The sequence below is a fragment of the Bos javanicus genome, chromosome 9 (genome assembly GCF_032452875.1).
Source record: "Bos javanicus breed banteng chromosome 9, ARS-OSU_banteng_1.0, whole genome shotgun sequence".
In the NCBI taxonomy this organism is placed as follows: domain Eukaryota; kingdom Metazoa; phylum Chordata; class Mammalia; order Artiodactyla; family Bovidae; genus Bos; species Bos javanicus.
In genome coordinates, this window is record NC_083876.1 from 48,160,329 (window position 1) to 48,177,145 (window position 16,817).

Consider the following 16,817-nt stretch of genomic DNA (forward strand, 5'->3'; position numbering starts at 1 on the left):
TCATTTCAGGCTAAAAGACCCCTTATTTTGATTCAATTTCCTTCTTTAGTTTCCATCTATGAGTGATGTTCCATGTTCAATTGTTAGATGAAATATAATAATATCTTTAAAGTCATATTATCGCAAACTTATTTCCTAAAGTTCTTATCAAAATATCTATTTTAATTTGTAGCTTTCAATAAATCCATCAAAAATATCTAAATACATATATTAAAAATATAAGCAAACTTCTATTAAAATGTTCTAAAAGTAGCACACACACCCAAACTCTGTACATCACCTCAGTTGTATAAATAAAATCAAGGGAGACAGAGTCAATGTAATGTGTAGCATTCATGTTCATATCTAATTTACTTGTGCAGATTAATTCAGACATTTCTCTTGAATATGGCCCAGCTGTGGAAACATGTTTTAGTATTTAATCGTTTTATATGGTCTGCTATAAGTGGGAAAGTCTATGCAGGCACATGTGATTATAAGTTACATATATAAAGACTCATACTACACCAAATATCTTCTAATTATATCTTATAGCTAATTAGGATTATATTAATACATTAATATACCTTACATTAAATAAAGATTACATACATCATATGCAAAGAATCAGAAAAACCTGATGAGAAAATAAAAACATAAAATATCTTAAAAGACATCTTTATCCTTGAGTTCTAATTGCCAATTATTATGTCTAATGTAATGAATTGAGAACAAATTTCTTAGAGTCACTCAATAAATTTAAAAGTCAATGAAATGTGGCAACAGGAAATATTTACTTCTTCATTAGGATATGTTTATTTAATAATTAAAGTAAATGAACTGAATGTTTCAAGTACCTTTTCCAGACCTTCTTCCTTGAGGCTGATCACATCCAAATCAAAATCTGTTCGCAAGCCATTGGTTTTGTTGAAAGTGATTCTGCCTGTGAGGCCTTCCCAATGTGCCTGTGGGGAAAACCAACAAACAAACAAAAACCATAGATTATTAAATATGTAAAGGATGAGAAGATAAACCTTTTTTGTACAAGGAAAAAGAAACACGATTTTTGTTACTTCTCATAAATTTACATTGCTGTCCATTTTTAGTATTTAACATTTTATTCTCTTCTGAACTTTGAAGGATGTTTTTTCCAAATATGCTATCCAAGTCCCAGGGAAAATTTATTGTAAATTTTTCATTTTAAATACTGCATTTGCCAGGTATAACCTTCCTTTATGAGAAACTTGTGGCTTATGTTTTAAATAGCAAAGCTCTTTCAGCAAAGTGAGAACTTAAAATAGTAAATATCTCACTGGGGATTACAACTAGAAATACTATTATAAAATACCACTCCTAACATCAAACTAATACAAAATAAATATTTTATTACAATTAAAGAAACTGAATCTAGGATACATTTTGTTACATTACTTCAATCATACACTTTATACTTAGAATAATTAACATTGCTTTATTTTACGCTGTGTGCTATTTGTGCTTCATTGACTATGCCAAAGCCTTTGACTGTGTAGATCACAATAAACTGTGGGAAATTCTGAAAGAGATGGGAATACCAGACCACCTGACCTGCCTCTTGAGAAATCTGTATGCAGGTCAGGAAGCAAAAGTTAGAACTGGACATGGAACAACAGACTGGTTCCAAATAGGAAAAGGAGTACGTCAAGGCTGTATATTGTCACCCTGCTTATTTAACTTCTATGCAGAGTACATCATGAGAAACGCTGGGCTGGAAGAAACACAAGCTGGAATCAAGATTGCCGGGAGAAATATCAATAACCTTAGATATGCAGATGACACCACCCTTATGGCAGAAAGTGAAGAGGAACTAAAAAGCCTCTTGATGAAAGTGAAAGTGGACAGTGAAAAAGTTGGCTTAAAGCTCAACATTCAGAAAACAAAGATCATTGCATCTGGTCCCATCACTTCATGGGAAGTGAAAACAGTGTCAGACTTTATTTTTCTGGGCTCTAAAATCACTGCAGATGGTGACTGCAGCCATGAAATTAAAAGACGCTTACTCCTTGGAAGGAAAGTTATGTCCAACCTAGATAGCATATTCAAAAGCAGAGACATTACTTTGCCAACAAAGGTTCGTCTAGACAAGGCTATGGTTTTTCCAGTGGTCATGTATGGATGTGAGAGTTGGACTGTGAAGAAGGCTGAGCGCCAAAGAATTGATGCTTTTGAACTGTGGTGTTGGAGAAGACTCTTGAGAGTCCCTTGGACTGCAAGGAGATCCAACCAGTCCATTCTGAAGGAGACCAGCCCTGGGATTTCTTTGGAAGGAATGATGCTAAAGCTGAAACTCCAGTGCTTTGGCCACCTCTTGTGAAGAGTTGACTCATTGGAAAAGACTCTGATGCTGGGAGGGATTGGGGGCAGGAGGAGAAGGGGACGACAGAGGATGAGATAGCTGGATGGCATCACTGACTCGATGGACATGAGTCTGAGTAAATTCCGGGAGTTGGTGATGGACAGGGAGGCCTGGTGTGCTGCGATTCATGGGGTCGCAAAGAGTTGGACACGAATAAGCGACTGAACTGAACTGAACTGATACTGGGAGAAATGTATCGAAATTACTTCACATCAATGTACACTTCCTATAGGAGCATTTCTTCAGGTAGAAAGAGGTGAGAATATAATAATCTAGATACACAATGGACTATCGCTCAAGAGTGAGCAAATATCTAGGTTTTTTAATACAAAAAGATTTCTCATTCTGCTGGCTATATAGCCAAATTAGATGTTATATATGTTATTTGCAAATAGCTTAGAAAAATAGTTACATGTGAAAATTTTAAATAATGTAACATATACTCATAATTATGTTTGAATATATACTGAGACTCAAAAGAGGTAAAACCCAGTAGATAAAGGGTAACATTTCAAAAAGTATTACAAATGTATATAATTATTACTACATTTCTAAGCTCCCTGTGTTCCTTGGATACTTATGTGTAGAAATTCTAAAACAATTTTAGGCTAATAAATTATAAGTAAATTTTTTAAAAAACTATAGTAGATATCTCAGTGCATATTGCAAAAGGGCATCCTTGAGGTTACCATGTGTCAACAGTTGTCCAGTAAGGAAGGAAAACATTTTGAACTTAATTTTTTCCAAAGAAAATAACTGTGGGCAGTGAACAAAAATCTATAGTAGTATAAAAATAAGAAATGGGATCAAGAAGTACGGAAGTAGAAGTACAGAATAGTCAAAGAAATCTGGGTTAAAGACAGCACAGGGAAATATACATCAAGGAAACTGTGCAACTAATAAAACCAATCACAAATTGAATTCTGAACTTTCCAGCAACCAAACCAAAGAAGAAAATATGATGAAAATACAAGATACAAGACCCATAATTTAAGACACATCAATTGCCCAGGAGAAACTCAGATTTTCCTGGTACTGAAACCTGACAGAAATCTTTTTGGTCTTCATAAGAGAGACCCTATGTGATTTAGTGGACAAGATCCTCAATAACACCCTACAATGAATACAATAGCGAATTCAGTTTCTTACAGGGCTGTTTGACACAGGTCTCAATTGTCAAGTGCTTCATTCAGAAAAAGCTCTTCTTCAGCTAGCCAAACCAATATGCTCTGTTAGCAATCCTCTGAGACTTAGTTTTACACCAGAAGTAAATGCAGAATGTGGAGTAATAAGAGAACAATATGCTGTTACAGGACTATCATTCCACCTATCTCAGAGTTCAGTAATAATTAGACAAGGAACTCATGAATATTCTTTGCCAAGGTCCTGATGATTCTTAATTATGATTCTGTTTGCACTTTTATTTTCATGATAAATAATTTATTCTATGATGAGCTGATGATTTCCTTTAAGCAATAAATGAAAAATCTTATATATGGTAATAACAGCTGTGACTTTGCATAGTGAAGATTAAATATTCATAGTTAACCTTTCATATAAAAACTCATAAATCAAATGTACTTTAATAAAAAATAAAAAACTCCTGCTGTATCAAATAAAAAATATCCTTAACTGACAAAGGTATTTCCTTCATGAGAAGATGAATAGGAAGAATATGTGTGTGAAGTAAATGTATGAGTTTGCATGTTTGTGTATGACATTTAAAAATTCTCCATTTTTATCCTTACTATGAGCATACTTGGTGTTAAACTGTAATAATTAGAAATGATACATTGCCATAAAAATGGTTATACTATGCAACATGAAGTAAACTTTGGACTTTTATGACTCTATATATTTTGTTTTATGTTAATGCTAATACAATTAAAATAACTAGATGTTATACTTAGCAACCATAGCTCTATAAAGTAATTCTTGAAAATGTACAAATTGGGTGTAATTTAGTGTAGTGCAAAGGGCATTCAAGTTAAAAATTCATTGCATATTTTGTGAGCTATGCTATAAATATTCTTTAAATATCTATTTTTCCACATAAATGAAAAGTAACACAATTGGATATGACTGAGCAACACAACAACAACATACATAAAGATTCCGAAAGGTGAGGGGCAAAAATGTCATAAATCATATATCACTGGTTCTCATCTGTACACACAATCATAGATATTTTGTAGAACTTCATTTATTTATCATGGAATTTTTCCCTTTCTTCCATATTATTTAGTAAAAATGCTAATTTTCCTTGTATGGGAAAAATAAGAACGTTTAATTTAAAAGATACAAGTAAAAGATTACCTGTGAGGGAAACTGTAATAATCTCAATTCATTCAACTTGAGGACAAGTGAGACAGAGCAGAGGTACTTCTCCTGACTCACCTCTTTAATTAGGCTCATGAAGCGGGTCCCAAAGCGCCAGGGTTTGTGTCGATTGCACTGTAAGGAGCTGACTGTCATCTGGGGAAACTGCTGGACGCCCACAGACACCACGTGCACAGCATCATACATGAGAGCAGCATCAGTCTTAAAATGAGACAAAAGGAAAAGCGGCATCAATACATGTGAAACCCAGGATAGGAGGTTTGTAAGTAGAGATAAAGAGCCAGTGAGAGAAATAAATACCCAGTTTTTCTTCATGTAAGGGAGAAAACAATATTTCCACATGCTGTGTTTCTCTTAAAGAAGCTACTGTGATCAAATCCCTTCATGGGCTCCATTAGCACATCTGACCTACCCTCCCTTTCCTGAAGTGATAACAATTTCATATCATCCCACTATCTCTGCTTAAGTAGGAAATGTGTGCAGACATGCATTATTTAATTTTTTGCCCACCCTTTGTCTCTAGCTTTCTTTGTTCCTCTGTACACGTGTGTGTGTGCGTACATACACAAGGAATGCAAATATGAGCATTTTAATGGTTCCTTAAATTACATATTGTGTATAAAAGTAAATGAGTAAATAATTTCCTTTCATAGAAAGAAACAAGAGATTTGAAGAGATTTACCTAAAAAGCTTAAAGATAAACCCTAATTTTTCCTGCAATTCAGCTTTTCAAAAGGTTCAGTCTCAGAAATGATGATACAGTTTTGAATCTCAATACATGTGTTAATCCCTTTTCAAGAAACTAAGCTTAATCCCCTGTACTGTTTTCTTTTCCCAAAATTTCCATATGAATAAAAGTTCATTTTGGCTTCTCAAGCAAAATGAATATGAATTCTACTGTGTTTGCACCTGCTCAAATGACTGGCCACTTTAGAGGTGAATGATAAAAAATAAACTGTTTATAAGTCATAGCAAACCAGAGGCTCAGTAACTGTCAAGCGCTGTGTTAAATGGCCCCTCACATTGTGTTTGACGGATCTATGCCAGGCTCACTACCTACAGAAGAGAGCCACTCTGACAATGAGGGTAGCAATGAACTTTGGGCCATCTGCTTGGCATGCTTTGGAATAAAAGCATATATTTCCTCTTCTCATTCACACAATTAGTGAGCTGTGAAATGAATTCCAAAATGAATAGGAACCCTGTAGATTATAGCATTTGCCACAATGCAATACGAAATGAGTACACACAGTAGCTTTCATGCAAATGGATCCTCAGGAACTTAACCACATAAAATGGAAGGCGGCTAAAGAGCCCAGTGCAATGACAGAACATAATAATAATACCATTTTATAGTTCATAAATCTTTGGGGAATATAGCTCAGATTCATAACCTTCGTTTGGTAAATACCAGCTGACTACTTTCGCACATTGATGGCTGCAGAGTGAAAACTAGAGAAGTGGTGTTGATACAGGCACATATCATGAGCCTGAGGATCAGGCTGATATTTATCTTTGGCCTGAGTTAACACTCAGAGGACATATCTCATACACCACACTGGTGGTTATAAAAAAAAGTTAACAAGATATGAAAGATATGTTTGACTTAAAAATAAAATGAATTTTTTAAAAGTCACTATCAACAAATGTATAGAGATATGAACACTTTAACAGACTACTAGAGAGAAGATAAAGGGCAATTTTGCAAGTTGCACCACAAGGGAATTTTTTAAATATTCATTTCTTTTTTTTAGCCCAGTAATTTCTCTTTCTGGAATTTGCCCTGAGAAAATAAAAGATAAGAACAAAAGCTACACACAGTATTTGTTTTAATAAATAACAAAGAGTATAAATCAATAAATGTTCAAAATAAGGAAACAGGAAATCACAATGATACTTTATATAAACATTAAAAATCATGTTTTAAAAAATAATCATTTAGATGAGAAACTGCATGTGATATAAAGCTAAGTGTAAAAACAGATTATACAGAACTGTATTTCCAGCATTTGTGTACTTAACATATATGCTATTGAACTTATTTCTCACAATAATAATTTAACAAAAATACTGATATTGTATCCATTTTACAAATGATGAAACCAAGGCTGAGAGATGTTATGTAACTAACAAAGTCATACAACTAAGAAGTCCAGAGGCCCAGATTCAAACAGCCTCATTGGTCATAGAACGTATTCTTAAACATCATAACAATAAAAAAAATTTAAAGTGAAGAAAATACACTAAAATGATACTACTGATTACTCTTGGGAGATAGCAGTGAATAAAATTTATATTTTTATTGTTTTTCTTTATTTTTTACAGTTTTGTTTTTTTTTTAAGATGGAGGTTTACTAAATACCATTGCAATTATTTCCAAGATGAAACTTTGTCATAAAATAGCTAAAAGAACACAATCTATGATATTCCTGCTATCCTGCCAGGACTTACTGCCTTATATGATCTTATGTGACCTATTTGAAAATTTTAGAATTAGCAACCTTATCTATTAATGACAACACTAGGAAAGAATTTTACCTAATTAAAAATTTGAAAATGATTTTTGGTACATAATTTCAGCTTCTGGATCAGAGTGTATACTAGATGACAATAAAACCATTTAAGATCTGTGATTTTAAATGTAATTACAAAAGGGAAACAATATTTATTAAGCTATAAGGTAAAGATAGGAGAGAAAAACTATAGTTAAAAAGTTGCTGTTTAAATATCTTCTTGAATTTCCAGTTTAAAGTATGTTGATTTATTATAATATAATAAACAGAACTTCTGAAACTACTCTCTATGATATTTTCATCTGCTTAGGGTGCTTTTTTCATCTTACTTTTAAACTAGTTGCTTTATGTGATAATATGGAATTGTTTTCCATTTAGACTTCATATCCTGTCAGACTTAGCTTTACTATCTTCACAAAACTGTACATATGTAAATTCTTTCAACTTTGAAAAATTTTGAGAAAGCTCCAGCTTATCAAAAATGTTTTTCTTATTTTCACAAGAATGCATATATGCTTGACAATTTGCCTTAATTTAGTAACATTAGTAATGTTCATTCAGTATTTACTTTGTGTGAGGCACTTGCCCTAAATCATTGCCTTTAATTCTTATGCCCATCATGCAGTTGGAAATTCACTGATGAATTTAATTCCTGTATAAAATAGGAAGTTAACTCAGAAGACAGTTAAACAACTGGTTTGAAAATCATAGCATGTAGAGATGGAGCTGGATCTGAATCCAAAAATACTATCCAGAGTTTATATCCTTCTCTCTGGTTTTTGTTCAGTGTTCAACTTTTAATAAAGGAAAACAATTTAAAGTTTCAAAACATAAGAAATATCAATAAGTACTTGAATACATTTTTATATATAATTTTTGATAAACAGTAAATATTTACATAATGAAAATTCACTATAAAGTAAGGAAAATAGATTGTGGAGAGTTGGTAAATATAAATTCACAAAAAATAAATACAATGATGTATGAGATTGAGTCAATAATAGGTTAGTGAGAAGGTTAGTATTAACCAGGAACGAGGTTGTGAAAGAGGTAGATTTACTCTATACAGTTGCTGCTCAGTAGATTTTCACAAGGCAAAGGTCCAAGACTATCTTTTAAGATCATGCTGAAGAGGCATCTCTACTTCCAACTCTAAACTGTAGAGTTTTATCGAGCTGTTCTGGCTAAGTCTTCCACTCTCTCATATTGACTCTATAATCCTTTGCCTTGACTCTTCTCTAGAGGGAAAATATGAGGAAAGATGGGAGGAGTAGAAGAGAACAGGAGAAAAATGAAAGAGATACATGGGTTCATTACTTTGTCAATATCTTAATAATATTACTAACAAGCTACACTGCACACTTACTCGATGCCACACAACTGTCAATTTCTTCACACGTATTTCACGTAGACCCTATATTTTAGTTGATACTACTTTTATCAGAGAAGAGAAAACTGAAGTTTAGCAAGTTTGAAATAATCCTGTCAAGGTCTCATCACCTTGAGAAACAAGACTCAGCCAAAACTTAGCTCTTAGAATGACCCTCCAAAGTATCATAACAAGACTGGCAGAACTAAGACTCAGACAAAGATTTTAAAAACAAGATTCAGACACAGTCCAGTTCTTAAAACCACTGTCCTAACCACCATAACCAATTACCTCCCTTAAACCAGATTCCCACTGAAACTATGACAGGCAATGGAAGGCAAAGTGACAGCAGTGGATCTCATATTTCTGGAGACTCTGCTGAATACCAGAAAATGATGTCCCATAGAGCACATCTCTGAGCTGAGATTCAAACAAAAGTTCATTAATCTTCCAGGTTAATTTTTTTTTTCCTTACACATCATAGTACCTCTAAAAAAAACTTCAGCTACATAAACATAAATGTGAATTAACCAAATCTATACAGAGTATGTGTACAATCTGGTTATTAAAATCCATAGGAGGGGGTTAGAAAAAGTTGTAGTTATTTAGATCCTAAACTGCTAAGACAAAAGCTAGGCAGAGAAAAAAATAAATAAATCAGCAAGGAAGAGAAAACAGTTTATCCTATTTTCTCTCCTTCAAGTATAATTGCTGCTGCTGCTGCTGCTGCTAAGTCGCTTCAGTCGCGTCCGACTCTGTGCGACCCCATAGACGGCAGCCCACCAGGCTCCCCCGTCCCTGGGATTCTCCAGGCAAGAACACTGGAGTGGGTTGTCATTTCCTTCTCCAATGCATGAAAGTGAAAAGTGAAAGTGAAGTCGCTCAGTCGTGTCCAACTCTTAGCGACCCCATGGACTGCAGCCTACCAGGCTCCTCCGTCCGTGGGATTTTCCAGGCAAGAGTACTGGATTGGAGTGCCATTGCCTTCTCCGTCAAGTATAATTACTTATATATAAATAGATCATACTTATTGTGTGGAAAGTTAGAATATCTGTTCACCCTGGGAATATAGCCCAGAAGGAAGTGCAGTCTAGGAAAGTATAGTCAGATCCAAGTGCAGCCCTCCCTATTTCACTACTAGGTCAAGCATCTATCAACAGCTATATGAGCCTCTTGAGACCCTATCTCAGATTAGACTGGAGTTGGAACTTTTTCTTTCCAAAATAAGTTAGTTAACCTACAAAGCATGTCCATCAGCCAAAAACTTGTTTTGCAAACCTTTAAAACTGTGCATTATAGCCCTACACATTTCAGTAAAACAACAGTGATCTTTTTAAATGGATGGCTTGAAGAGATCACAAGTGCCTTCTCATATATTATAAATATGCATTAACCATCTCCCTAACTTATTGCTGGGTTTATCTTATACCCAGTCTAATTACTTTTAGGCATGGAGTATGTAACAGGGATGCAGGTGGAAGAGTGATGAATGCTAATTTCTATGGTTGAGCTATTGCCACAGAAACTGGTTTAGTCACCCCGTACTTTTTTCATCTATTTCAAGTAGCCTCATGTCTGATGAGACTGTAAAGCATTGAAGGAACAGTGAATGTATGTACGCTTACATTTCTTTTATGCTTGGAAAAAGTCCACTGCGTATTTTTAAATAATTGAAAACTCAGAGAGATTAGATGCTCTCAAAATGATAAGAATTACCATTGCTAAATACTTTTGATTTACGATATATGATTGAAACATTTCAAATAGTAAAAACAGGAATATTAATGGATTCCGTGAAAAGCTAAAATATTTCTATGCACTTAAATTTCATTTACAGAAGAATCTGGTACTAAGTGCTAATTACCAAGCATGTCCAGGGGAAGTGCATATGTTATTTCAGTTTCTGATCACTATAATCATCATCATTAAACATTTTCTTTGTAAAGTTCTGGGATAGATGTTCTAGAGTTATAAAAAATTAAAACAAAGCTTTTATTTGCATGAAGGATGAAGCAATTAGTTAGAAATGAGCAGTTTTGAACTATACAGGATCACAGAAGCAAACATCATTATATTAAATCTCTTCAATACACTAAATACACTAAAGACTTCTCTTCACAAAAGCTATCAAAGGTATTTACCTTTCTTCCCAGTAGGGAGGCAGCCTTTTGGAATGCTCTGTCCCCTAGGATATAACGCTTTTGGGCATTCCATTGAGTTTTGCCTGGGAGAAGTTGTAAAGCAGCATTTTCCAATTTATTTTCTCTATTATGCCAGCAGATTTACATTTATACAAATGTCTTTCTGCTTAAGCACTTTTTACATACTTGGGCTCTTGATCTGGGCTTCAAACACACCCAGTATTGTATTTAATAATTTACATTTAAATGTAACTAAAGAGTGATGTGATACATGATATATATAAAGTATATATATATATATATATATATATATATATATATATATTAGTTACATAAATAATATGTGACTAATATTAAGAATGTTGCCATATCTTGATTATAGTGATACTTATATGAGTGTATCAGATCAGATCAGTAGCTCAGTCGTGTCTGACTCTTTGCGACCCCATGAATCGCAGCACGCCAGGCCTCCCTGTCCATCACCAACTCCCGGAGTTCACTCAGACTCACGTCCATCGAGTCAGTGATGCCATCCAGCCATCTCATCCTCTGTTGTCCCCTTCTCCTCCTGCCCCCAATCTGTCCCAGAATCAGAGTCTTTTCCAACGACACACTCTTCCCATGAGGTAGCCAAAGTATTGGAGTTTCAGCTTTAGCATCATTCCTTCCAAAGAACACCCAGGACTGATCTCCTTTAGAATGGACTGGTTGGATATCCTTGCAGTCCAAGGGACTCTCAAGAGTGTTCTCCAACACCACAGTTCAAAGGCATCAGTTCTTCAGTGCTCAGCCTTCTTCACAGTCCAACTCTCACATCCATACATGACCACAGGATATACTTAGGTCAAAACCTATCAAGTTGTACAGCTTAAATATGGCAACTATAATACATTAATTTTACTCTAATACAGCTATTAAAAAACTGATCATGCATTTTTCTGGGAAGACTGTTTGTAGATTTCATTTTATTCTATAGATATCTAGAATTCTCACAAATGAAGGATCATTGATCTGTATCTTCTTTTCTTCTTGACAATTCTACTTTTAATAAAATTCTTTACACTTTTCCACATTTTATCTTCCTTTCTAGACACAAACATCTTTTGTATAATAATCACACCTCTCTTCACAAAACTGTGCACAGTATTCCATATATTGCTTCGCCCATGCTTTTTTACTATGGGCATGTATAAAAGGATTTTTCAATAAGTTGATGATTCAACCCAAAAGTTCATTTACACCATAAAAGAATAGGCTTTAGGAAGCTCTGAATAACAATCACACTTTGCCATCTAGCTAGAATGTATTCCCTCCCAGAGGTACAGTGAACCAAATCTGCCAGCAGCTCAAATCTGGGAGGAATGTGAGTGCAGCCTCTGTCCCGTTTCTAAATGAATTTATAGTAACAGCTTCGTGAACACATTTATCTTTCCATTAAATAAGTGCAGGCAGGTCCCCTTTGAGATCTGAATACTAGCTGGCAGGTGGCAGATCTATTCTGGAACTCCTGTATCTCAGATTTTGCTCATTTCTAAATTCCCATCTGAAGTATGGTGCACAGAACAGACAGCAGCCTGGTTGGTCTAATACATGGAGTTTAAGTTTATGAATCCTGGCTATTTCATTGTCTTGATCTTTTATCTAAAACAAATAATAAAAAAATACTTAAATCCCCATTTGCCTTGTTTCCTCATTTTATAATTGGAAATGAAAACTGATGATCTGCCATATCTGTCTCTTGTTGGGAAAAAAGTCACTTTTATAAACCAGATAGTTCCAAGAGAACAGTTACAAATATTGATTCTTCTATTAGAAGATGTGACTATTAAGGGTAGTGGAGAAGGGACTAGACTCTGACCTCTGGAGCTCCCTCCCACAATCAACACAGGCCTAAATGGGACAGAGAATCACCCACCCCTCTGAGCAAGGGTGAGGGTCACACATGGAAGGCAGGATGGTGTTCGCTCATTCAGCTGGCACACTGCAGCCAGCGCTCTGCCCGGCACAGAGCAGGTGCACAGTGGCTGGTAACGAAACCGAGGGATGGAAGAAGAAATGCCCTCAGACCCAGTCGGGAGCCAATTGTCAGAGACAATTCTCCCAGTTACATTGCAGCTGCCATTATGCTTACTGTGTTGCCGGCTCTTTGTACTGCTCTGAAACGGAGTTCTTTACCAGCAGCTGCCTGGACTACACAGACGGCATGAGATAATACATTAAAGCAGTTTGCACAATCCCTGGCTCGCGGTGCATAGGCAGGTGTTAGATGATGATGATGACGATCGCCAGAAGAGCGGTAATCTCATCAAGATGGATCCTATCCAGAACAAGGAGCCGGTTTAGAAAGTAGAATGTTTCAACCCTTCTGCACCCACTGTTAGCCTAAATGAGGGAACAGGCCTCATGCTGTTCAAGAGAGCAGATCAAGTTCTGGAGGGAGAAGGAGCAGGAAGGAAATTAACACACAACAACATGATCCCTATAAAATGTGGTGTGTACACAATGCCACAATTCAGTGCTCAAAAAAAAAAAAAAAAGTTCCTAAACACACACAATATCTGATAAGTCTGGAATTTAAATATAAGTGGTGAAATATTACAGCATCTTGAACTTTGTTGCTAATTAAAGGACTGCTGTTGGACAGATAATTACCCACCAGCAATGTGAACCTGGACAAATCTGCCTTGCAGTTTTTTCTAGTCTCAGTTTCTTCATCTGTAAAAGGAGGGCAGGAACCAGGTGAATTTTCGGGTGCCCTGTAGTTTACATTTGCACTCCTAGAAAAACTCATCTTTTATTTTGATTTTATATTGGCCTTTATAATGCAATCATAATCCTAATTTATCCATCTCCTCCCCATAATTCTTTATGCTTTCTGCAATAAACTTTAATACTAACATTTCATACACGTATATAAATAAGGGAAATCAAAGTTAACTTTTCTTCAATCATTTGTCTGTGTTCATACTCTATCCATTTCCTCCCTGATCCAACAAAATCTGCCAATACTTGTATTATAGTTTCTCTGTTGTTTCAACTTCACTGTTAAAACTTCTTATGCACATTAAACCCAGCTTGGTTTCCTGATACTCTGCAGAGAAAAACTAAAGCCCCTTCTGTTATTCAAAGTCATTTACTAAACTATCCCAGGATTTTATCATGTTTTGTTCCTCTTCACAGTTAGGATATAGATAGATATGCCTGTTCTTCATGTTTTTTAACTAACCAGAATGATGCCTGTATTACAGATTAGTTGAAAAAAAGGAGATTCCAGAAACTGCATGGTAAACGACCTTTAAAAGGAATATGGATTTTTGTAGTTACCTGTATGGCATTTGGTACCCATGAGGGCTAAAACGGAATAAGAGCTTAAAGGAAATATAAAGAGAAGGGAAAAGAATAGAATGAGTTCAGTATTACAGTCAAATTGATGAGTTAGGAAGAAAATTCAAGTTCAGCAAAGCTTTGAAGATTAAGAAAAGGAAACAGTATTGGATGATAGTGCTGCTGGGATTTAGGTAAAAAAAAAAAAAGGCCTGGTCTAGGATTAGTGCAATGAGTAATTAATGGATCTGTTTGTTTGGTGTTCCTGTAAATTTGTGAATTTAAATAAGTGTCTATGTTTTCTCAAACCAATACTCTCTGTCTTAGGCTTTAAAAGCTACCCCAAAAACTGTGGCAGCAATTTCACCTATTTTGAATAGGCAATCTAAGTGTTAATTTTGAGAGTAAGAGTTTTCTTTGGCTCTTAATGTTTCCATTACAAAATTTTCTATTATACAATTTCAATCTTGCAAGAACTCTTGCCGGATGCAGTTTCTTTAATAACAGTCAACAAGATAATTTTACAAAACAACATTATTTCTCTGTAAGCTTTTATATCTTTATAAGGTATGAAATTCAGTCCATGGAATTTTAACGTTAGAATTCCGAAAGCTTTAGATGACTACTTTGCATTCTTTCCAAGAATTATATATATCCATCTCAAATATTTTCTATATAATTTTCTTTCTTTCCTACACATATCTTTAAAATGCACCATTTCCCAAGCAGAAAATCCTATTTGTTTTTACTGCCACACTCTCTAAAGTACTTTAAACATTTATATACAAATTCCAAGATGTTTAGATGTTTCTCAAATACCATGTAGAGAAACTTTTCATTTTTTAAATATAAATGATTAACGAACAGGTTAGAAAATGCCAACAGGTTTTCAATTAAAAGTTTCATTTAACTAATGTAATTATTCTTACCTAATTAAATTTTTCCACTAAGATCAGTCCATTGAGATATCTCATTCTCTTTTAAAATGTTCCACGAAGCTCTTACTAGCGCCCATGAACCACACTGTATTGATGGGATTCTTAATGAACTCTCTAGCAACAATGCACTGGCCTTAATAATTTAGGTCCTGTTAAATCGTGTCTGCTTCTTTACTACATTTGGAACTGCTACTGATCTAGAAAAGAGTCAATATCAAGGGGAAGTATTCTCTGCACTTCCAGCATATGTCCAGTACATCCAATTATCCTGATATTTGGAGCTCAAATTAGCTTCTTACATTAAAAAATTTATATTCCTCAATATTGTTTATATTTACTTTTCTCAATGTAATGAATTAAAATTGATTTTATACTGTTAACAGACTGATTCTTTCTAATTTGAGACCCAAGACTACGCAAACCAAAAATATACCAGAAATTTGAGTTCATGTAAATACTAGTTCCTAATGCCTACAAAAATTGAGAACCTGATACTTTATATATTATTTACCCAAACCAAAAATTAAATGATAGTTAAGATCTATTTTAAGCATGATTTGAAGAATAAAGTTGAAGTTTATATCAATGTGTGTATGTTAGTCACTCAGTCGTGTTTGACTCTTTGTGACCCCATGGACTGTAGCCCCCCAGGCTCCTCTGTGCATGGAATTCTCCAGGCAAGAATACTGAAATGGGTACTAATTTGCTTCTCCAGGATATCTTCCTGACCCAGAGACTGAACTTGGGTCTCCTGCATTGCAGGCAAATTCTTTACTATTTGAGCCACCAGGGAAGCCCTTGGTATAGATATTTCTGAATAAATAAAATGATATCCAAATAAATCATACCAATATGTGTCCAAAACAAATTTTATTGCTCTTCTTGTGAGTCTAGCTTTTTATATTATGCTCTGTATATAAAATTGTAATAGTAAATTCTCATAGGGGCTTCCCTGGTGGCTCAGTGGTAAAGTCTTCTCATAGAAATGTGAAAAAAAAGTAAAGTTTCACAGAAATTTAATGGGACTTACAGCTTTAGCTTTGTAATGTATTAGTCCCTATTGTAAATCATGCAATCTTTCTTAGCTTCATTTTTTTCATCTTTAAAATAAGTAGAATAATGATGTATCTCACATTATAAGGATCAAATTAGATAAATTTAGAAAAGTGAGAACTATAAAGATTTTAAACGTGTCATAATTACAGAGTGGGGTAAGTGAGAATCTCAAGAATGTTAACACTAGTAACATCAATTTAGAGTAGGATTCAGTCTTTGAGGGAAAAAAATAATAAATTGATTTGCATGTTCACATTTCAGTGTACCTTAGATCTTAACGTGAAGATTTGCTATCTCTTCACTACTTTTAATAACCTGGTTGATTCCTACTCTAAAAGTGCATTGATTTAACTAATTATTGTTTTTTTTTTTTGCCAAGAGGAAATGTCTTTGCTTGCCCACTCTTGGGTCTCATGAATATCCCTTTTCCCATATAAGCATATGCTTTTGCAATTACATTTTTTTATTTAATTTGTCTTTATGTGATTTTTAGTTTGATTCACTCATTCAACATTTATAAATATTATTGTGTGATTAACATCAAACACAATTATGAGTTTGGATAATAAGACTGAGAGGTCAATTATTTAGACAAACAAATCAACATTCTTAATATACTGCCCCATGGTGGGTAAAGGAGAGGTATCTGATTTTGTCTGGAGCAATGCCTATCTATTGATATGTTAGAAAATAGGTATTGTATGAAAGATTTTCCTATTAGCACTTACAGCTTCAACAAACAAATGGAGTGGAGAAAAGCTT

The 16,817-nt window shown here is 34.5% G+C and overlaps 1 protein-coding gene across 9 annotated transcripts in view; it reads right to left on the minus strand.

Annotated features, from left to right (window-relative positions):
* The window catches only part of GRIK2 (glutamate ionotropic receptor kainate type subunit 2), a 731,316-nt gene that overhangs the window by 263,595 nt on the left and 450,904 nt on the right, over positions 1–16,817 (minus strand). For all 9 annotated transcript variants that reach the window (XM_061427731.1, XM_061427738.1, XM_061427736.1 and 6 more), the window contains exons 7-8: positions 4,772–4,915; positions 837–944 (exon numbers count right to left, since the gene is read on the minus strand). In XM_061427731.1, the coding sequence (XP_061283715.1) occupies positions 837–944; positions 4,772–4,915 (252 nt within the window). The remainder of the gene's footprint in view (positions 1–836; positions 945–4,771; positions 4,916–16,817) is intronic.